This window comes from Squalius cephalus, assembly GCF_949319135.1.
Source record: "Squalius cephalus genome assembly, chromosome: 14".
NCBI lineage: Eukaryota > Metazoa > Chordata > Actinopteri > Cypriniformes > Leuciscidae > Squalius > Squalius cephalus.
In genome coordinates, this window is record NC_137135.1 from 4,914,670 (window position 1) to 4,937,603 (window position 22,934).

The following is a 22,934-nucleotide window of genomic DNA, read 5'->3' on the forward strand; positions in this document are numbered from 1 at the left end:
GAATGCGATGGCGTATTGTTGTGTTTAATGATGTTGTGTCAATTCTAAAACTGGACATACATTTCTTTCATACTTTAGACTATATACAGTGAAATTCATTTATAAATAAAATATTTCAGAAATTCAGAATGTAAAAAACGAAGCAGGAATGAACTATATACATATCCTATAATGGATATTAACATCCAATAGTGTAAATCGCGGCAGCAGCTTCAGGTTGGTAGTCCAAGGCATTGTTGTTTATCTTTACTTCCGGGGTTCTTCCCACCGGAGCCTCACTTTCGATTTCAAAATGGCGGCTGCGTGAAATCAGCGTATTGCGTGTTATAAAGTCAGAATTGTGTGATATAAAGTCGCAATTGCGTGTTATAAAGTCAGAATTGTGAGATATAAACTTTTTATCTTATTTTATTATGTTTATTTCTTGCAATTCTGACTTCATATCTCGCAATTCTGACTTTATTTTTCAGAATTGCGAGATATAAAGTCATAAACTTAAAATTGTGAGATAAAAAGTCGCAATTATCTTTTAAAATGTTTTATTCTGTGGCGGAAACAACAAAAACAAAATCCTGGAGACTGCAACACCACCGGACGCCCGCAGTGTGTTTGTGTGTGTGGGGGGGTTATGAATATGAGATAGACGCAACTCTAGTTTAGAAGAATACAAAGACATTTTTAACGCTCATAACTTCTGGAGAAAAATAGCGCAGACGCTGGACGAAGATGAAACTTCCCAGAGCGCAGTATGAAGTGGCGTAAGCACACGCGTGTAAGAAGCGCAGTGTACTCTGGGCTTTCACATCTGTCTCTCTGAAGGACTCTCAGGAGACGCACAGTTCGCTTCTGAACCGCTCAACAACACCCGTCGACAGCAGACTCGGAGAGGTCAGCTGATCACTCGCATCCATCCTTTCCTCAGTTTCAGTTCAGTGTTGAGATGAAACCAAAGCACATGGTACCCAGTATCTTGCACTGACCTTTGACCCTGATTAGAGGGCACTTTTTATTTTAGTGCATTTAATAGGTACTTATTTCACTTCTATCTTTTATAATATTGACTCATTTCCTAGTGCTTTCCGCCCAATATGAATGTTTTCTACACCTGTGCTACAGCTCTCAGTATAACCAGAGAGAGCCTGATGTTCTGACAGCTTTCTGTCACTGGCATTAATGCGTCACATGTAGCCGTGTTTCTGTTTACACACCTCCGCTTGCCTGCGATACATGTAAAACACAAGACATGTTTGTTGTTACTTAGTTTTTGTTGACGGACATCACATGGTTGTTGGTACACTGTGAAATGGAAATAGATGCAACACTGTGTTTCCTGTACACAAACTGCTGAACTTGTTCATTCTGATACTGGATAGTGTGTTCCAGCTAATAAAGGTACCAAACGTCTGGGTTTACAGAGAGGAAATGTTACGTCAGCTCTCGATTACATGATGGAAAGATTCTCCACACAGATGCAGAAGTGCAACTGTTGGACGTGTTTCTTTGTTACAAAAGTCTTTTGATTAGTCAGTCGAAATGTCAACTTGATATGTGAACTAAGGCTTTGCAATAAGCAGGTGAATCTCACAGAGAAATGTGCTGGTCATTTCCACCACAAGAGCAAAAATAAAGAAATGAAGTCTATTTATTAAAACTATTGCATTCTGATTTATGACAATTAAACATTTTTTTCCTCTCAAAATTCTCGTTTGCAATTTCTCTAGTAATGAAAATCTAGACACAATGATGGACAACAAATGGAATGGCTTATGTGTGTGTGTGTGTATATATACAGTACTGTGCAAAAGTCTTAGGCATGTTAATATGAAATGTTAATGTTCGTTAATATAAAAAAAATGGTTTTAAAGGGGACATATCATGCTAAATCCACTTTTTTAGCCCTTAAATGCATTTTGTTGTATATTTGGAGTGTTTAGAAGTACAGAAAAGTTGAAATTATTCTCTTCAGGTGCTTCGTTGATATCTTTATATTCTGTTTTGGCCTTATTTTTCAACCTGTTCAGATTTTTCTGTTATCTATGACGTTTTGTGAACTATTACGTCACAGTATTTGCAGCGGAACTGCCAAATAAGGACACTGACTTCCAGCCCAACACTTCGAGCAATCCGCCATTTTTATTTCTCGCTGCAATTTTGTAGTCCAAGCTAAAAGATGCAGAAGTTACGAGAGGGTAAGTTAAAATGTTCGGTTGTTGGATGTAGTAACCCACACGCTTCATTACACCGTCTAATGTAGATGAACTGCCGCGCTTGTGACAGGGCGCATGTTTAACTGAAAGAACGAGCAGAGAGAGAGACCCGGTCTCGCGCGCACACTCTCTCTCTCTCGGAGCCCGGCGAAAGTGTAAACAAGACACCGTCTCCAAACTAGACGCTGTCTTGCTCTCTCTCCCTCGCACATATTAATCAAAATAAATCGACACGGTGGTAAAAGGTCGGAAGACCAAAGTTTCATGTGTAAATACAGTAACACACCATTGCGATACAGCCATATGAAGACGTTGTTCTGCAGGTTCGTCGTCTTAATTTTCATCTCGCTCCGGCTCCGACTCTGGCTCGAACATGTAAGGCTGGCTGGACAAGTCTTCCGTTGTTGACATTTTGTTAATAACGTGTGAATAAAAAGTTTCTGTGCCGCTATAATCGTATCTCTGCTATCAAACTACAAAAATGGCCGAACGGGGTGGAGTTGAACCTCTGCAAACTGGAGAGGGGGCGGGGTATGACGTGTCTCAATTGTATTTAAAGAGACCGCACCAAAACGAGTTGCTCTCAGACGCACATCAGAAAAGGGGTAGAAAGGGGGCTTGTGGAGCTATAATAATGAGGAATTCAGACCCAAGCATTGCAGTTCCGCTTTATATAGACTACAAATGTATGATTTATATGTTAAAAGGAACGATTTAAAAGCATGATATGTCTCCTTTAAGTCAGTTATTTATATATTTTGCTGTAGTGTGTCAGTAGGAAATATCAGTTTACATTTCCAAACATTAACATGCCTAAGACTTTTGCACAGTACTGTATATATACATACACATATACACACACACACGTGTATATGTATTAATTTATATACAATGTATAAATTTGGTAGTGGTGTATCCTGGATGTTTTTGGTGAGATTCACCCGAGCTGTTCCTGACACAGTATTGATCATGTTACAGTTCACAGGAGTATTGAATCGCATTAATAATACTGTATTTTTCATTATTTGTCAACTGTGGGGGATGAAGTGTGGTGAATTAAGGGCATTACTGCATTGAATACTGACTGTCAGTTTTTACCGTGTGATTGGTTTAAGGTACTGTAGTGTTCAGTCAATCCTGTATTCACTGACATGCAAACCGACGTCTTTAAATGGACCAAATGAGTGTTTGGAAAGCAGGGATTGTGTTATAATCCCTGAAAATGTCTGGACCACAAATGTCTGTTTCACATCATCTACTCCGATGCAATAAGGAGGTCAAGACTGCTTTAGTTTGCAAGAATCCAATGCGACGAATAAACAAACTGCAACAGCAATCGTATAATGTGTGGTTTATGCTTCAACTCATAGACTGTCATCGTTTTAAACATGTCAAACAAAAGGCTCTTTCCTGTTTAGCCAGGCAAAAATATTAGTAACTCAAATACAGTGTTTGGTTTATAACGTTAACTCAATATGTTTTGGCTGTCCTCAGTCAGGATCTTCTTCTGGAGTCACACATCTGGTGTGTGTAGATCATAAGGGGAACGCAGGGTTCCTCTGTGCTCATCTAACACTCGCCCGAAGAGCGCATGCAGTCTCCTCTCCTCCTTCTCTCTGCGATCACGATCTGCTAACACAAGCTGCCATGCTGAGAGATGCAGGGGACAGTGAATCTATGAATAACACAACACACATTAACACACAACTCAAGGCTTTGACCTTTATTTCAGCTGAACCTCCAGTTTTTACAGTACTGTGCAGCCGACCGCAGGATACAGTAAACCTGAGCTGAGCAAAGCAGTGAGAGTCTGGACACAGAAATCTAGGAAACACTGTTAGTGCTACTAATAAACTGATAAAGTCTTTTGAATAAAGAGAAATCACTGATTAATTGAAGCAAAAGAAAGCGTTATACAATAACTACAATAATAATCTCCTGATAATTAGAGTTACATAACAAAATAGTTCACGGTTCAGATATTCGTCGCAGTCACATGTCGTTCCAAACGTTATTTTTGTTTTGGTCCCCTGCCACTGTCACCTTTTCAATGACAATTAATTCAGTAATGTTATCAATTTGACACTATCGGATGAGAATAAAACTTTTACTGAATTGAGCTGAATAATAACACTTTGTCTTCTGAGAGCTGTTCTAAAGACATGCCGTTCTAAAAACACAGTGTAGCATTCTACACGCCGTTCTAAAAACACAGCGTTCTAAATACACTCAAGTTAAACTAAGTTCAACTTTAAAAAATGTGTTTCTAGACCTTGCATTTTTTTTTCAGTCCACTGACCTACATCTCACGGTTTTAATAGCAACCCGCATGGAGAAGCCCTAACACTGTTATTTTCCTGTTTATTAATGTGAAGCTGCTTCTAAAAACGTTCTACACGGCGTCCTAAACACAGCGAAGCGTTCTAAAACTACAGCGTATAGTGTTCTACATGGCGTTCTAAAAACACAGCGTAGCGTTCTAAAAACACATCGTAGCGTTCTAAAAACACAGTGTAGCATTCTACACGCCGTTCTAAAAACACAGTGTTGCATTCTACACGCCGTTCTAAAAACAGTGTAGCATTCTACACGCCGTTCTAAAAACACAGTGTTGCATTCTACACGCCGTTCTAAAAACACAGTGTAGCATTCTACACGCCGTTCTAAAAACAGTGTAGCATTCTACACGCCGTTCTAAAAACACAGTGTAGCATTCTACACGCCGTTCTAAAAACACAGTGTAGCATTCTACACGCCGTTCTAAAAACACAGTGTTGCATTCTACACGCCGTTCTAAAAACACAGTGTTGCATTCTACACGCCGTTCTAAAAACACAGTGTTGCATTCTACACGCCGTTCTAAAAACACAGTGTAGCATTCTACACGCCGTTCTAAAAACACAGTGTTGCATTCTACACGCCGTTCTAAAAACACAGTGTTGCATTCTACACGCCGTTCTAAAAACACAGTGTAGCATTCTACACGCCGTTCTAAAAACACAGTGTAGCATTCTACACGCCGTTCTAAAAACACAGTGTAGCATTCTACACGCCGTTCTAAAAACACAGTGTTGCATTCTACACGCCGTTCTAAAAACACAGTGTTGCATTCTACACGCCGTTCTAAAAACACAGTGTTGCATTCTACACGCCGTTCTAAAAACACAGTGTTGCATTCTACACGCCGTTCTAAAAACACAGTGTAGCATTCTACACGCCGTTCTAAAAACACAGTGTTGCATTCTACACGCCGTTCTAAAAACACAGTGTTGCATTCTACACGCCGTTCTAAAAACACAGTGTAGCATTCTACACGCCGTTCTAAAAACACAGTGTAGCATTCTACACGCCGTTCTAAAAACACAGTGTAGCATTCTACACGCCGTTCTAAAAACACAGTGTAGCATTCTACACGCCGTTCTAAAAACACAGTGTAGCATTCTACACGCCGTTCTAAAAACACAGTGTTGCATTCTACACGCCGTTCTAAAAACACAGTGTAGCATTCTACACGCCGTTCTAAAAACACAGTGTTGCATTCTACACGCCGTTCTAAAAACACAGTGTTGCATTCTACACGCCGTTCTAAAAACAGCGTAGTGTTCTACACAGTGTTGTACGTAATGTACGATAATTTCAGTACTGTGTGACACTTCAAATGATGGTCGCTGTAATCATAGGGCTTCTCATTGATCTAGCTGTGGATTGTACGTCTACGGGGGAAGAACGTGTAGAGAGGGAGCGAGAGACCATGCGTGTGTGTGCTAGTGTGGCTCACGAAGCGCATGTAAGACACAGTGTAGCATTCTACACGCCGTTCTAAAAACACAGTGTAGCATTCATGCCGTTCTAAAAACCACAGTGTAGCATTCTACACGCCGTTCTAAAAACAGCGTAGTGTTCTACACGACATTCTAAAAACACAGTGTAGCGTTCTAAAAACACAGCGTAGCGTTCTAAAAACACAGCGTAGCGTTCTAAAAACACAGCGTAGCATTCTACACTGCATTCTAAAAACAGCGTAGCGTTCTACACAGCATTCTAAAAACAGCGTAGCATTCTACACGGCGTTCTAAAAACATAGCGTTCAAAAACACAGCGTAGCATTCTACACTGCATTCTAAAAACAGCGTAGCGTTCTACACAGCATTCTAAAAACAGCGTAGCATTCTACACGGCGTTCTAAAAACATAGCGTTCAAAAACACAGCATAGCGTTCTAAAAACAGCGTAGCATTCTAAAAACACAGTGTAGCGTTCTACACGCATTCTAAAAACACAGCGTAGCATTCTACACAGCGTTCTAAAAACAGCGTAGCATTCTAAAAACACAGCGTAGCGGTCTAAAAACAGCGTAGCATTCTAAAGACACAGCATAGCATTCTAAAGAACAGGGTGTTCTAAAAGCACGGCGTTCTAAAAATACGGCATTCAAAAGACACGGCATTCTAAAAACACGCCGTTCTAAAGATGCAGCATTCTAAAGACAAGACACAGCGTTCTAAAGATGCGACGTTCTAAAGACAGTGTTCTAAAAACACGGCATTCTAAAGACACGGCGTAGCGTTCTAAAGATGCAGCGTTCTAAAAACACGGCGTTCTAAAGACAAGACACAGCATTCTAAAGATGCAGCGTTCTAAAGACACGGTGTTCTAAAGATGCGGCATTCTAAAAACACAGCATTCTAAAGACACGGCGTTCTAAAGACAAGATACAGTGTTCTAAAGATGCGGCGTTCCTAAAACACGGCGTTCTAAAGACACAGTGTTCTAAAAACATGGCGTTCTAAAAACACGGCATTCTAAAGACACAGCGTTCTAAAGACAAGATACAGTGTTCTAAAGATGCGGCGTTCTCAAAACACGGCGTTCTAAAGACACAGTGTTCTAAAAACATGCCGTTCTAAAAACACGGCGTTCTAAAAACACGGCATTCTAAAGACACAGCGTTCTAAAGACACAGCGTTCTAAAGACAAGATACAGTGTTCTAAAGATGCGGCGTTCTAAAATCACAGTGTTCTAAAAACATGGCGTTCTAAAAACACGGCATTCTAAAGACACAGCGTTCTAAAGACAAGATACAGTGTTCTAAAGATGCGGCGTTCTCAAAACACGGCGTTCTAAAGACACAGTGTTCTAAAAACATGGCGTTCTAAAAACACGGCATTCTAAAGACACAGCGTTCTAAAGACAAGATACAGTGTTCTAAAGATGCGGCGTTCTCAAAACACGGCATTCTAAAGACACGGCGTTCTAAAGACAAGATACAGTGTTCTAAAGATGACAACTTTTAAAAAACTTTTAAAAAATAGTTTGCGCTTCTTTTATTCCACTGACCTACATCTCACTGAATAAGCTCTAACACTGTTACTTTCCTGTTTATTAATGTGAAGCTGCTTTGATACAATCCTTATATGAAGCTCTAATAAATGTGACGACTTGACTATATTTTTACTATGGAACACAACAGGAGATATTTTGAAGAATGTTAACACTGCTCTTTTTCAAACAGCAATAGCAGGCAAAAGCTCCATCAAGACATAAGAACATCATTAAAGTAGTCCATATAATTTCAAGTCTTCTATGATTGATCTTGACAGAATTGCTTTTTTTAAATTAGTCATAAAATTGCATTGAGCCAAATTTGAATACAAGGAAGCACAAATGAGATTTAAAAGCCATGTTAAAGGGCATGTTTTCAAGGGCAATAAAAAAAGCAATCTTATGTTTCGTGTGACTTCAGAAGACTTGGATTATAGTGTAAAAGTACATACTTCATTCTGCCTAACATTGTTTTTTAGTGAGGCGGTTTGAAACGACGTAATGGCGATTCACTGATGACCGTTTTTATTTGTGAACTATTTAGGTGAACTACTGCTTTAAATCTACTCTAAAACCCTGCTGTCACCAAACACTAGGGGGCGATCAAGCAGCCAACAAAATACTTTCATTATAAAAAATATGTTCAAATAATCAATCCCTGAATTGGTTAACTTCTGTTATGAAAACAACAACAACCAACTATATACAGAAAACGAAAAACAAAATTAAGCTATGGCTGAGAAGACTGCTTTTTGTTCATTTTTGCTCTCAGTTATGAGTAAAATATCCCAGGCGTGAAACACTATTAGCACGGACACCCTCTGCAGCATCAGACATCATTAGCCCCATCTGTGCACAGGCTTTTATTCGAGCGGCTGAAAAGTCCCAGAAGCCTCTTTGTAAGTGGGCGATATCTTCTGACGCGTAAACTGACCCCTGTGGCGTGGGCTTTCCTGCAACAAAGAGGGGCTGGTCCATTGTTTAGGCTTTACTCAGTCCTTTCAAGAGACTGTGAGAAAAAAAAAAGTGCTGGGGTCACACATTGTTGTCTCTCTCTCCATGGCAACCAGATGTGAGGGATGGTCATCATGGAAACCAGCCTTCACCATGAGAGGTTTTGGTTACACTTTATTTTAAAGTGTCCGTAATAATCATACATTTAAGTAGTGAGTAATATTAATTAACTACATGTACTTCCTATAGGGTTAGGATTAGGTTTAGGATTAGTTGCATGTAATTATGCATAATGTATAGTAATTACTATTGAGAATTACCATTGGGTAATAGTACCATAACATCAGATTTTTAGATCCTCAAAAAAAACTTGATAACACTTAATTTTACAGTGTCCTTGACTGTGTCAAATATATATATATATATATATATATATACACACACATATATATACATATATATTTCCACTTCAGACACGTCGGCGCTCCAGCCATCTTGGAACGGTCAGCGTTTCGTCTCTCACCGTAAGAATCAAAGGCCCTGTTTACTCCTGGTATTAAGATGTGTTTTGGTCGATCGGATCACAAGTAGTCGATGCTGAATACAGGTGTAAACAGAGTCTACAATGCTTTGAGCTTGTCCACTTTCCACCACTTCCAGACGTAGTTGAAAACTCATTCGTCCGGATTGCTTTCGTAGTGTAAACGCTCATGTGATCGAATGTGTCCTGACCTAATGCGTAAACATGGGAAGAGCGCTAGCCAGACTGGACTCAAACTTTATCCAAGTTTGATTTGAAGAGACCAAGGAAAAAAGGACCAAGCTCAATGTTCTCTCACTATTCCTGATTTCTAACACTCACAGCGTTCGGAGTGATCTAGCGGCTGTCAGAGCAGATACGAAAGATGATGATCTCTGTGTGTTTCTCCGTCATCTCCAGGCGTGTTCATTTGTAAATTGCGCGAGCTTATTTTGTCCATTAGATCGAAAGATCTGAAAACCCATACATTTCCCGCCCATATCCCTCAAAGAAATCAGGACAGAAGTGGTTGAAAGTGGACAAAAGAGATCTAACAAAACACACCTTAATACCAGGAGTAAACAGGGCCAATGGTGCCACAACATTGTGCAGATTCTCACTGTGAAACTGGCGAGATTTAAATTCCTGAAGAAATGGGAGAACCTTTCACAGATGAGAATGTGTTGGTTTGCGTCTCAATGTTTTTACTTATATTATGGTAACTTTTTAATGTCATGTTAGCTGACGCTTTCATCTTGTTGTATTGTGTTAGTTTAGCAAAATCATCTGCTGAAGTCTATTTCATATGTAGATATTCATACATGCATCTAACTACAGTTACAGACGCCCAATCAACTTGCTTTCCAATGTTCACGGACCGCCTTTGACTGTTCCAATATGGCGGACCTCTTACGTATGGCGTCTCAGAAACAGCCACTAATGAGGCATCTATGTACATATATCTATGACCTATAGTATCACATCTCAAAAACAAAAAATAAAAAAGGGTAAACAATGGAATCCAATACTTATAGTTGACTTCAAGTTGTGTTGGCATGATCGTCAGAGTCGCCAGGTCTGTGTAACAAAACTAGCCCGGTAAAATGATCAAAACTCAAAATATGCCACCCCATACATAAATATTTTACAGTCAGTGTTATATGTTATACACAATTTCAACTTCAAAACCACTATATAGGCCTAGGCTAGGTCATAATTAAGTTGACTATGCAGTTTAGTTGTGTACTGTTGAAGAAGAATATTGGTAAAGTTGGCTTGAAAACATGATAAAAACACTACTCGTGAGGCGACTGAAACCAAAACTACACCTGCCGTCATTCTGTGTGGCAGCACAAGAATGATAAAATACATGGATCTTTTGCACACCCGTTTTGTTACGTTAACACAATTATAACGTCCCAGAAGACTTGAAGGCAGAATACTCCCCCTGGTGGACGGGAGGGGTATAGGTGGAAAAATTAGTTGAAGGATAGTTTGGAGAAAAGATTCCAAAATCTAAGCCTTTACATCCAAAAATGTAAAAGACAGTCAGGAAACGGTGTTGTGGAAAAGCAGGAGATGAGATATGGTGCTGTTATTCAGGGTAGAGGGACCAGTGGACACCAGGACAGAAGAGACGTTAACACCGCGGACTGATGCCTTTCCTCCCCAGATACCGCAGAACCGCAAAGTTATAGGTGGTGGACACCGTATATGTGAGCTGAAGAGAGAAAGACAGAAACAAAGGATAATATATATATATGAATAAGACCCAGTGACAAGAAACCAATCAGAAAAACCCAACCCACAAAGCTAATGTTGTGAGTGGTTGTTCCTAGTGGTGTGATGAGATCTCATGCCATAGGATCTCGAGATATTTAAACGTGACGATATTTCTCGTTGAGGTGAAAAGCTTGCAATATCAACATGACGGAGTTGAGTTTGTGGCAAAACCTTTTACAGTGCTTGTATTATACTGTTCTGATAATTAAAGGAACACTCCACCGCTTTTTCATATTAAACTATGTTATTCCCTTAACTAAGACGAGTTGATACATACCTCTCTCGTCTCACTGCGAGCACTCAATCGCTCTGGCGCGTGGCGACATTTTGATAGCACTTCGCTTAGCCCAGTTCATTCATTAGGATCATCCAGCTACGGAACAGCACTGGGAGCACTTCGACTCGGCGCAGTAATATCAGGGGAGAGGATTTTTCAGGAGTGATGATATTACTGCGCCGAGTCGAAGTGCTCCCAGTGCTATTCCGCCATACATTATAGTTATCCTTTTTACCCGCTTAGAAAAGCGCCACGTTTTATTTTGTGTCACCATACTTGGTCGTGTAACTGTATTTAAATAGGGAAAACGTGGAGGTGTTTTGGTCGCTTCTAACTTCATCTCTGTTTGGATCCTAATGAATGAACTGGGCTAAGCTAAGTGCTATCAAAGAGCGATTGAGTGCACACACTGAGACGAGAGAGGTATGTATCATCTCGTCTTAGTTAAGGGAATAGCATAGTTTAATTTGAAAAAACGGTGGAGTGTTCCTTTAAATAAAATGCGCTGCGGTTTTCAGAGTGAAGCGCGGCACTTTAATTATTTACATGCAGATTTCTTCCAGCTTCTCAGACCAGTTTTGTTCTGCTCCACACAAACTCAGTCTCTGCATGTGCTGTTAGTTTGGGTTTCCAATAACATGCATTTCATAACGCATATAAAGTCGAAGTTTTGCACTGTTATCATTCACATGTGTGGAGCATCTCAGCAGCTCAGTTTACTAACTACTGTACATCTCTGCATATGCTGTGAGTTTGGGTTGCTTATAACATTCATCGGAAAACACAATGTGCGCCATTTCATCAGATTTGTGACGTAAATCATTTATAAACCCTACACCAACACAGGAGAATACATCAGTATGTTTCTAAATATGCAAACTGTTGTTCATTGCAATTTCAAAATAAAAGTTTAAACCCTTGCTGTAGCATTTCTATCATAAAGAAGTTGCCAAATATTAAAGATTAAGAGGACATTTGAATTAAATGTTTGGTCAAAATGAAACAAGGATTTGATCTGCTGTAAAGTGTAACAACAACAAAGGCAGGCATTTGTTATAATACATTATATACATAGCTTGATTATGATTACAATATGTATTTTAATAGTGTTGTTCAATAAAACCATATGATAACTTGCTACTTTATTTGATCCAATTATTATTGCCTCATTGTTATTATATATGTATTTTAAGTAATTTTAAAGGCTATTATTAACTTTTTCTATTCACTATTGTGAAGTTTTCCAAGATGCCACAACATTGCGCAGCTTCTGGGTGTAAAAACCGCCAAGATTTAAATTCCAGAAGAAATGAGATAACCTTTTACAGGTGAGAATGTGTTGGTTTGTGATTTTATGCTCATCTACTGAAGCCTATTGCATATTATTGCAGATATTGATACACGTTGATACTAACCACGGCAGCAGTCACATTCAACTTGCTCTCGACTGTTTAAGGACCGGCTATGACTGTTCCAATATGGTAGACGGCTTTCCCATAGCAGCCCATAGAAACAGCCGCTAATGCGGCATAGATGTGTGTGTGTGTATTTATACAGAATATATATATATATATATATATATATATATATATATATATATATATATATATATATATATATATATATATATATATATATATATATATATATATACACACACACACACACACATCTATGGTTTTTACCACATTGTTGCTATGAGGTTGTGGGAGTTATTTTACATTGCACTTTTTAAGAAAGCTCAGCAGGAACTCAAACGTCAGACATATCAGAAAGTCACATGTGTGGTGTGGGATTGCAAATTTATTAAAATGTTTAATTTAGGTTTACATTGAATTTAGCATGTTAAGGTTAGGTAGCAGAGTTTTCTAGCAAAAAGACTCCGGTCAGTCCTGTTTTACTGAAACTCTTAATGGCTCTCGGAGTTTGTGTTTTAGCAAGAGTCCTGCCAGTCCTGTACTCGGGTCTCAGCATTTGAAGAGATATGCTGAGTGAATTAGGGTGGGCAGCACTCTCAGTCTAGAACCGGTTCCTAAACCTGTCTTTTTGGTTCCTGCCCCTAAATGTATATAAACTGTAAGAGAACATTTCACTTATTCAGACTTGGTGACTGCAGCTACCGACAGCTCGTGTTTTCAATAAACAATCCTGCTGAAGAAACAACCAAGTCTCCTGGTCTTCGATTCTGAGTTTACAACAGTGGTCATGACATTTCCACAGTGCTGAAAACTCCCTCCAAACGCAAAATAAGCTGTTCTCACAATCATCCAAGGCATTTGAGCACAATAAATGACAGCCAGCCCTTTAATAAATGCAGGGACAGAATTCCTCGACACCTACGGGAATGGCGTCATGAAAACACACTGTGATTGTGTTCAGTTCTGCACACACTCACCAGAGCCAAGACCGTCATCCCCGCTCCAGCGAAGGCAGCGATGTACAGGTCATAGGTCAAGAAAAACTGCAAAACAAGTCAGAAACGAAACGTGACGTCCTGAACACTCACTGCGCAGCCTGGATGTTTGAGCTCGGCTTTGAGGAAGGTTTTCTGAGGAATTACGGGAAGACATTGAATGGCACGTCTTACCTCTCTTGTCTTGCACACATTCGACAGGGTCATCCCACAAACCTTTCCTGGGACTGCGTTCCACGGAAGTAAACCTTAGAGAGACAGACACACGAAACACTGTAACAGCATGAAAGAGATCAAGGCACAATGATGTTTTATTGAGATTTGTGTCAGTATAAATAACACCATGTTCGTTTGTTAAGAGAACAGAGATTATGCATTTCAAGTGCGCCGTCACATTGTACACACATGGGTCAATAACAAATATTGTATAATATTGTGTAACTGTGTATTTGGTTTCTAATAGTTATGAACGTTTATACTTTTTACAAGAAATTTAGTGACTCTAAATTGTCGATCAAGTAGCCTCCTTTCCACCTCACATCTTGAACACAGTTGAGTGTACAAACTGTAATCATTTCAAGAAATATTTTTTAAATAAATATAAATTATTAATTATTATATTTTTAGACACACCTATGGAAGATTGTTTCCGCCACAGAAACAAAAGGGTAATTGCGACTTTTTATCTCTCAATTCTGACTTTTTTTCTCACAATTTTGAGCAATAAAATCAGAATTGCGAGATAAAAAGTCACAATTATCTTTTAAATTGTTTTATTTCGTGGGAGAAACAAGGTTGCATGCACACCACATGACATTTTACAACTAAAATTAACCTCACCTTGTCACAAAAAGGTCAAATTATTATATTTTATATTTTAAGATACTTAAATGATTGACCTTGACACACAGTCTCTATTATATCATTTCCAGTTTTATGTTTTTCTGCAATATTAACTAATATGTATATGTATGTATGTATGTATGTATGTATGTGTATATATATATATATATATATATGTGTGTGTGTGTGTGTGTGTGTGTGTGTCATATGTTTTTAAAATATATATATATATTTTTAAATATTAATAAGTATATTTTTTTCTTTAAGAAATAAAAAAAAGGTCATACTAATGGATTTCTTTTGAAGAACTGTCATTCACATTATGATGTCAGGAAAGTTGTATTTTTTACTGTAAGATCTATTTTGTTTTTCAACAATTATGGTTTTTACTAGTAATAATTGTATTTCTGATCAATGAAATTGGAATTTCAACTATTAAGAAATCAATTCTTGATATTAACAATTGAATTTGAATGGCAGCCTATGGTGACATTTAAGTAGTGAAAATATAATTACAGTTATCAAGAATTATAGTTTTTACTAATTGAAATTAAATTCTTGATATCAGAAAAGTGTAATTATCAAGAATTCATATCCTGTGAATGAATAAAAGTAAAACGGCTTGCCATACCTCATGTGGCAATGCACATGAATTAAATGATCGGACATTTCAGAATGCAGCAAAATGTGAAATCAAGTGTTTGTATTCATGCACTTCTTTCCAGAGAACATCAGGACACTTCAAAAGACTGGCACATCATCAACAGGACTTTAATCATTATTACAGAGCTGCGATATCAGATGTCTAAGCTGTTGAGAGATAGAACAGATGAATGCATGGCGGGTCATTACCGTACTGTCTGGCATCAATGCACAGCTGGTTGATGCTGGAGGGAGTTTCAGAGAGGAAGTTTATGGTCTGACAGGTGTTTGCCATGTTGTAGAAGAAATACACAGGAATCGCAGAGAGGGAGAACACCAGCAACCAGACTACAACCAGGGCATAAGTGATCACAATGAACTGTGGGAGGAATTAAACATATCAGTTTAATGCATTTTATTTTAATTCAATAATTCAGATTAAAAAAAAATGCACACATGCTTATTCAAGTGATAGATTTCACCAGGTTTCACATCAATGACACAACATGAAACTGAAAATCTTGCACCAATTTGGAATATACAGAAGTGATACACACAGGGAAACAAAATCAGTAAATATCAACTTTTTGAACAGCTTCTGAAAGCTTTATAGATTAATTGTATGGAAATGTGCAGCGTAAAAAAAATCTTAAAGTGTTTTTATTTTGCTTACAGGACGAAAGTAAAGCATGTGTCTTTAAACATGAGGCATTTTGGAAAGTAGCCAATGCAAACTGAAACCTGCATTTCGAATCACTCACCGTTGTACTGAGACAGCGACCACAGACTGTACTACGAAATTCTCCAAATGACTGGCGAACTGCACTGGTGGTGTAAAAGCCTTCAGCCAGCAGGACTATACAGTACAGGAAGAAGAAGGAGGCCAGGACATAGATAATGTACTGAAAATACTCTATACTACAGGGGGGAGAGAGAGAGAGAGCGAGAGAGAGAGAGAGAGAGAGAGCGAGAGAGCGAGAGAGCGAGAGAGAGAGAGAGAGAGAGAGAGAGAGAGCGAGAGAGAGAGAGAGCGAGAGAGAGAGAGAGCGAGAGCGAGAGAGAGCGAGAGAGAGAGAGAGAGAGTGTGTGTGTGTGTGTGTGTGTGTGTGTGTGTGTGTGTGTGTGTGTGTGTGTGTGTGTGTGTGTGTGTGTGTGTGTGTGTGTGTGAGAGAGAGAGAGAGAGAGAGAGAGAGAGAGAGAGAGAGAGAGAGAGAGAGAGAGAGGTTCACAATAAAAATGTTAAAATGACTGATCGTTCCACACAATAAAACATTGTCTACTAATTCTAGCACAAATTCACTTTTGACACCTTAAAAAGGCGAATAAATTGATTTAAAACTGAAATTGGAATTGCAAATAGTTGCTAGAGCTACTTCTGGCACGCACAGGTACGCTAGGGTGATGTAGTCCTGATGGTCACGGGCGAAGTAATTCTCGATGAGTCTTTCGCTCTCTGTAAGGGCCTGATGTCCACAGCCGCAGAACAGAGCAATGCCAGAGAAACACAGGAGAGTGGCCACGAGAGAGACGTACGGCACTCCTCCCAGACAGCGCATGCAGCATTCATAACAACCTGGGGATTCATAACAAAGGCATATGAAAGGTCAGCTAATGTCTACCATGTCAGACATTCAGACCTTCACACATCATATTCTCTGTTCAAAAGAGGAACCGTGTAACGTGACACCAGTAAGGTATGGGGTGCAGCAAGGCTCTGTGTTAGGCCCTCTGCTGTTTGCTTATAAAAGCTTCCTCTTGGAAATATTATTAGTAAATGCAAGATTAGTTTCCATTGTTATGCTGATATATTGTGTATTTCTTCTAGAAATGTTAAAATGATCCAAGTTAACGGAGTGTATTAGAGAAATTAAAGATTGGATGGATGACCAGTAATTTCCTTCACTGAATTCAAAACTGGCCAGAACTTTACCGTAAAGTCCAGCCCACACAAATAAAAAACACCATCATGGTAACACACGATGCAAAACAATTCAATAAACATTAATTTAACAACATAAGATACATAAGAACATAAAACCTTAATTTATAAAGCTAAAGACAAAAAAACGAAGGAACAAATAAGAATCACACAGGGAATTCTGGGAATCTACGATTTTTTTCTAACATTGTAAATTTAACAATATTTTACTGTATTTTTTTCCTTAAATTACATGAAATGTCCCATTCGATTTATCACAGTTTTCCACCATATAGAGCAGGGTTCACCAATCTCGGTCCTGGAGGGCCGCTGTCCTGCAGAGTTTAGCTCCAACCCCAATTAAACACACCTGAACCAGCTAATCAAGGTCTCACTAGGCATACTAGAAACTTTCAAACGGGTGTGTTGGAGCTGGTTGGAGCTAAACTCTGCAGGACAGCGGCCCTCCAGGACCGAGATTGGTGAACCCTGATATAGAGTAATGGAACTTACTGTTAACCAGTCAACATGTCTTTTACCATTACACTGACAATCATTTGTTTACAGTGTTCTATTTAATTCTGATAAAACAGAAACATTATTCACTTGACCAAAAACCTGTACACATGGTATCTCACAATATAATTTGCATCTAGACATCTTAAAAGTGCAGCTTATAGGCCCAGTTTCACAAACAGGGTTTGGATTAAGTCAGGATTAGGCCTTATTAGTTCAATTAGGACATTTAAGAGGCTTTTATAAACGTGCCTAAAAAAAAAACTAAAAAAAAAACCTTACTGGTGTACATCTTGAGACAAAACAATAGCACTGACATATTTTAAGATATGCTTTCAGTTAAAACAGCTCAATCATGCATTTTAGTCTGGGACTGAAAACCCGGGAGCTAGAGTTTTTAGCTCATATCTCTATAATGGCTACGTGTTAAGTCCTGCATCGATGATAAATATTACTTTAGTAGTTTAGTACTTAGACAGTAACTTCAATTGTTTAACCAAACGCATGACTTGTACTAACTTAGAGCAATAATTATTGTTAAATTACACTATTTTGTTGCTAGAGAAAGTCAGGTCCGTTCAAGATTGTTCTCCAACACCTCACCACCAATGCGGTTTCTTTATTTAATGCTAGATTCATTGGGGCCAAAGGACACTGCATCAGTGAAACATGGATTTCGGTTAAGCTGCTTTGAAACAATTATTGTGAAAAGTGCTATACAAATACAACTTGTGTTGCATATAGCAAGAGTGTAACCCTAAAAGACATTTCTGGAGCACTGGTGCTAGAAATATAGACTATTAGATTTATTGTTAGTGTAATTAGTAACGCCTGCTCAGTGAAACATCTATACTTCTGCAAGCCCCCTAAGCTTAAGAATTCAACCATGGCGTAGTACATAATATAGACTAATAATATACACTGCAAACAGGGCTCATTCAAATCCAAAACAATATAGCAAGCCCATACTCTCACAGATATCTATTCACATGAGCCAAATCTGAAACACTGCGACAAAGCAGCAGCTGCAGCGAGGAGTGCGAGTGTGTGTCTGCGGACGGGTGTAAGTGTGTGTGATTCTTCCTCCGTCCGGATCATGTGCTGGTGTGTGTGGGGGTGAGCGACGGAGCTGCTCCGTACCACGGCATGAGGAGTGTGAGAAAATAAGTAGGACCAAGAGCCAGAGTGTCTCTTTTTGTGGCTGCACTGACAATAGCCTTTGTCTCGATGCCACACAAGGGCCAGCAATGACAAGCAAACAAAGAGCCGGTGCCACCGCGGGCCCTACAGACGGACTGAAATGAGTCTAGGGGAGGAACCAGAGGCAATACTGAGGGGGGAAGATTTGGGATGGAGCTTGTTGCTAACCACCGTAAAACACAAAGAAGTAGTAGTCACCGTCATACGGAAGTGCTTCTGTTGGCTACACCGCCAGCACAGGTCCGTGAATGTCCAGGATCGGTGATCCTTAGCAGTTGTATTTCCAAATTTGAGCTTGAGCTTCAGAAATGCTTGGGAAAATGTAGCTTGTGTGGATGCTGCCGCAATACTTGTTCAACAAAGAGCTTCGCTATTGAAAAGATATTTGATTCAGAAAACAGCGACGCTAGCACCAAATGTAGTTAAACTAGTAACATCACCACGTGTAGCGACGCTACTGTCCAACACTGATTATTTAAATTTTAAAATATTATGTTTTATAATCGTGTGCAATAATACATTTTTAATTAAATACTTTGTGACTAGGGTTAGGAATCGAAGATCGATTCCAGTTCTGCAATCGAATACTTAAGGTGAGGAATCAGATACTTGTTGTAAAATTAAAATGTTGTTTCCTCTTATCGATTCCTCTGAGTGCATATTAATGTGATTTTAAACCATTCAAGTGCAAGAAGGCTCACACACTGTTTCCTCAAAACACAAACACAGAAAGCCGCCTTTCATACATACAAACTTGGTTGCATTATTTCCCTGTTATCTCTGTAAAGCTGCTTTGAAACAATCTGTATTGTAAAAGCGCCATATAAATAAAGGTGACTTGATTTGACTTGACATACTGTATTGTACGCAATACTGAACTGAGTTCTCTTCTGCATTGTTTTGCACTTGAATGGACAAATACACACAAAAACAGGTCGAAATATCCTTGGTTATTTCGTAAGTGTTAGTAAACAGTTGAGAAAGGAAACGCACGTGTATCAGTATATTGGATCCGCGCAGCTCTTAAAGTGACAGCAGCCTAATATTCCTGCTGTCGTCTCTATAATAACGTTAATCAAACAACAAAAGACAGTATATACTTAACTTCTGTAACTATATCTGTAATGTATATTTTATTCATAACGTGGTGTTATTTTACATTTGATTACAAAAATCTTAAAACACTGTTTATTTCAATCGTATCTTTGTTCATTTGTATTTATTTGTGTGATTGCTAATTTTATTTGTTCTTTTTTAATTACTGAGTATTCACTTGTCTTTAATGCTTGAATATTAGTTAGGTTAGTTGTTTTTGCTAAGGTATTTTTTAAACGTAAGTTCCTTGTTTAAGAGTTCTTTAGCATGTTGAGTTTTGTTTATGGTGTTCAGTTACAATGAAATAATTTGCAATTAAACTTAGAATAAATGTGAATGATATCACAGTTTTTTTATTTTTATAATAGGGATCGATAAGAATCGGAATCATTAAAATTAAAACGATATTCAAACATATTATAAAACGTTAAGCAGCGAGACATTTCTGTAATTGTAATATGAAGCAGCACAACTGTTTTCAACATTGATAATAATCAGAAATGATCTTAGAAAGATTTCTGAAGGATCATGTGACACTGAAGACTGAGTAATGATGCTGAAAATTCAGCTTTGATCACAGGAATAAAGGTTACACAGTAAAAGTATTTCACAATATTACTATTTTTGATCAGATAAATGCAGCCTTAGTTAGTGAGCAAAATTACTATTATTTTTTAATGTTACAGACCCCACACATTTTGAACAGCAGTGTATTTAAAGTTGGTTAAACTTAATAAAAAACTATATCCTCTGAATTACTACAGACACAAGGATAAAGAAAAACTTGAAGTCTAATATCCAGCAGAGCTATTCAGAAACTGCACTAATAAATTTAATTGGAAATGTAACAATTCCAATTCTTATCGATTCCTAATTAAAGATTTTGATTCCATTGAGGTAAAAAACAAACAAACTTGGATATCATTCACATTTATTCTAAGACATATCCAAATATCAAACAAAGTGCCATTTCATTTTCAAGAAATACAGCACAAGCAAAACATTTCACATTAGTTTTGAAATTATAAGACATATATGCTGTTCAAAAAGCATTGGTGTTAGTGAATGATGTTCATAGTTAAAGTTATGATCTACACCTGTGTGAGGAACTAACTTCATACATCCACTAAAACACAAGCTGATCAAAACACGCTGAGCTAAAATTATGAATCAACGAAAAGTTCTGAGAAACTCTCCTGTGCAGGAATTTAGTATCTATTGCATTCAGACACTCTCAAATATGTATATATGTATATGTAGCTCGAAGTGTATCACCGTGACTCGGAGTTAATCAAACTACAGATAACATTGTTCATTCAAATCATTTACAAAATAGGTCGAACTGTCCCTTTTAAAGAGTAGAAAAGCTGAGCTTACCCATGTCTGTAGGCAGCAGTGCTGTGCTTCAGTGTAACGCTGCTCTCAGTCTCTCCTACACACACTCAGAGAACAGCCTTAAGAAACAATGTGTCTCTTCAATGGACTGGCTCAGAGTTCAGGGAGCAGACTGACAGGGTCATGATGATGCAGAAACATGCTCGCTTAAAATAAGTGCCTCTGATTTACACTGTATCAGCAGCTTCACGATGCTAAGGGTTTGATAAAGAATTACAGGCCACTTTCAGCTCAGAGAATTAAGCTCATTCTGTGATCAAATGAGTGTTAAATCTTAATTTTATTTCATTTTATTAAAAGTTTAATGTGTTTGTAATTTTATTTACCCTTAATTTTAGTTCAACTTTAGTTCAAAGAGGAAAGAGGTACTGCTAATGAGCTAAAACCTTGTTTTGCGTGGATTTGTATGAGATCAGGCTCTCTGCTGACCTCTAGTGTTCACACGTCAAACTGCTTTAGCATCAAATAAGAAGCAGTGCTAATTGTAGTCCATTACCACTGATTGCGCATCACAGGACAAAAAAATTAAGTTAGTAACTTATGCTTTACATTTTACATTTAATTAACGTAATGTAATCTGACTACTGTTTGATTACTTTTGACCTAACTCGTTCATCACATTAATTTGAATCGGATAATCTAGCACCATATTTAAAAAAAAAAAAAAAAAAAATGCAGAGAAATAAAATATATTCCATTCTTTGTTATCAACAACATGAAGTGCATTAATACATTACATCAGAGTTTCCCAGACTGCAGTTCGTGAGCTTAATGTAATAAAGATATTAAGTAATTAAATCATAAAAAAATAAAAGTTAAAATAAATAATTTCAAGAATAAAACACTCCCTAAAACAAATAATTCTATTTGTTTACCTGCATGTCATTAACTGACGTCAGTGAACCGTGAACTTAATTTTATTGCTTATTATTATTAATATTGACTTAATTTTATTATTGACATAACTTATTAACTTAAAATCTCAGGAGGTATTTCAAGTAAATATATTAGGTCAAAGAGGTTCAGCTGACAAAAAAGATGGATCCCAGCATTGCATGTAAATATGAAATTATAAGAATGTGTCCATTTTAATGTGTTTGAAAGACAAAAGCCTTTAAGACATGGCACTTCTCGTAAAGAGTAGGGGTGATACCCCTGTATCCTGGACAAATTCCCTCCTTGGCCCTTACCATTCATGGCCTCCTAATAATCCCCATCCACTAAACTGTCTCGATCGCTCTCTCTCCTCTCCACCGACAGCTGATGTGTGGTGAGCGCACCGTCCTCAAAGTGGATGCTTGAGGAGAGATCTCTGACACGATTGTAAAGCGCTTTGGGTGTACAGTAGTACATATGAAAGCACTACTGTATATAAATGCATCATTCATTCATTCATTCACTGAGTAATAATTCAAATAATAATTAATGTGTTTGTCAGGAGTTGATTAGATGTGCAATGTTGCAATCGAATTCTATTTGGAAATCTAAGCAATTCTTGCCACTCGCCGTTCTTAAGTAAAGCATTAGACGTTGACTGGTGCTCTTTTATATGTTAATGGTATTAATTAGGCGGCGTTTACAAGGATGATATCTGAAACCATTCAGTTGCGCACAATTTCAAGATCACTTTTGATTTATAGATTTCTGGAAGAGAGGTGTATGCATGTTTTTTGAATGCACGTTTTTTTCATATTTGAGAAATGATTGTAAGATCACATGTAGGACGGCTTCTAGATTACAACATAAGTGCCCAGTTTCATAGACAGGGTTTAGATTAAGCCTAAACCAGGATTAGACCTTAGTTCAATTAGGGCATTTAAGTAGCCTAGCTTTTATAAACGTGCCTTAGA

The 22,934-nt window shown here is 38.0% G+C and overlaps 1 protein-coding gene across 3 annotated transcripts; it reads right to left on the reverse strand.

The window, feature by feature from the left end:
* Window positions 1–11: 11 nt before the first annotated feature.
* plp1a (proteolipid protein 1a) lies at window positions 12–21,316 on the reverse strand. 3 transcript variants are annotated; one of them, XM_079891921.1, is made up of 8 exons: window positions 21,067–21,314; window positions 16,347–16,533; window positions 15,722–15,878; window positions 15,171–15,339; window positions 13,650–13,723; window positions 13,458–13,523; window positions 8,924–10,723; window positions 6,320–8,884 (listed from the first exon to the last, which is right to left on the reverse strand). In XM_079891921.1, the coding sequence occupies exons 1-7, from the start codon at window positions 21,068–21,070 to the stop codon at window positions 10,643–10,645; spliced, it is 738 nt and encodes a 245-aa protein (XP_079748047.1). In that variant the 5' UTR covers window positions 21,071–21,314; the 3' UTR covers window positions 6,320–8,884; window positions 8,924–10,642. The 3 variants fall into 3 exon arrangements, with proteins under 3 accessions (XP_079748046.1, XP_079748048.1, XP_079748047.1); XM_079891920.1 differs by lacking the exons at window positions 6,320–8,884; window positions 8,924–10,723 and adding an exon at window positions 12–3,882 and having other exon boundaries at window positions 21,067–21,316; XM_079891922.1 differs by lacking the exons at window positions 6,320–8,884; window positions 8,924–10,723 and adding an exon at window positions 3,755–3,857 and having other exon boundaries at window positions 21,067–21,315.
* Between the last annotated feature and the right edge of the window lie 1,618 nt (window positions 21,317–22,934).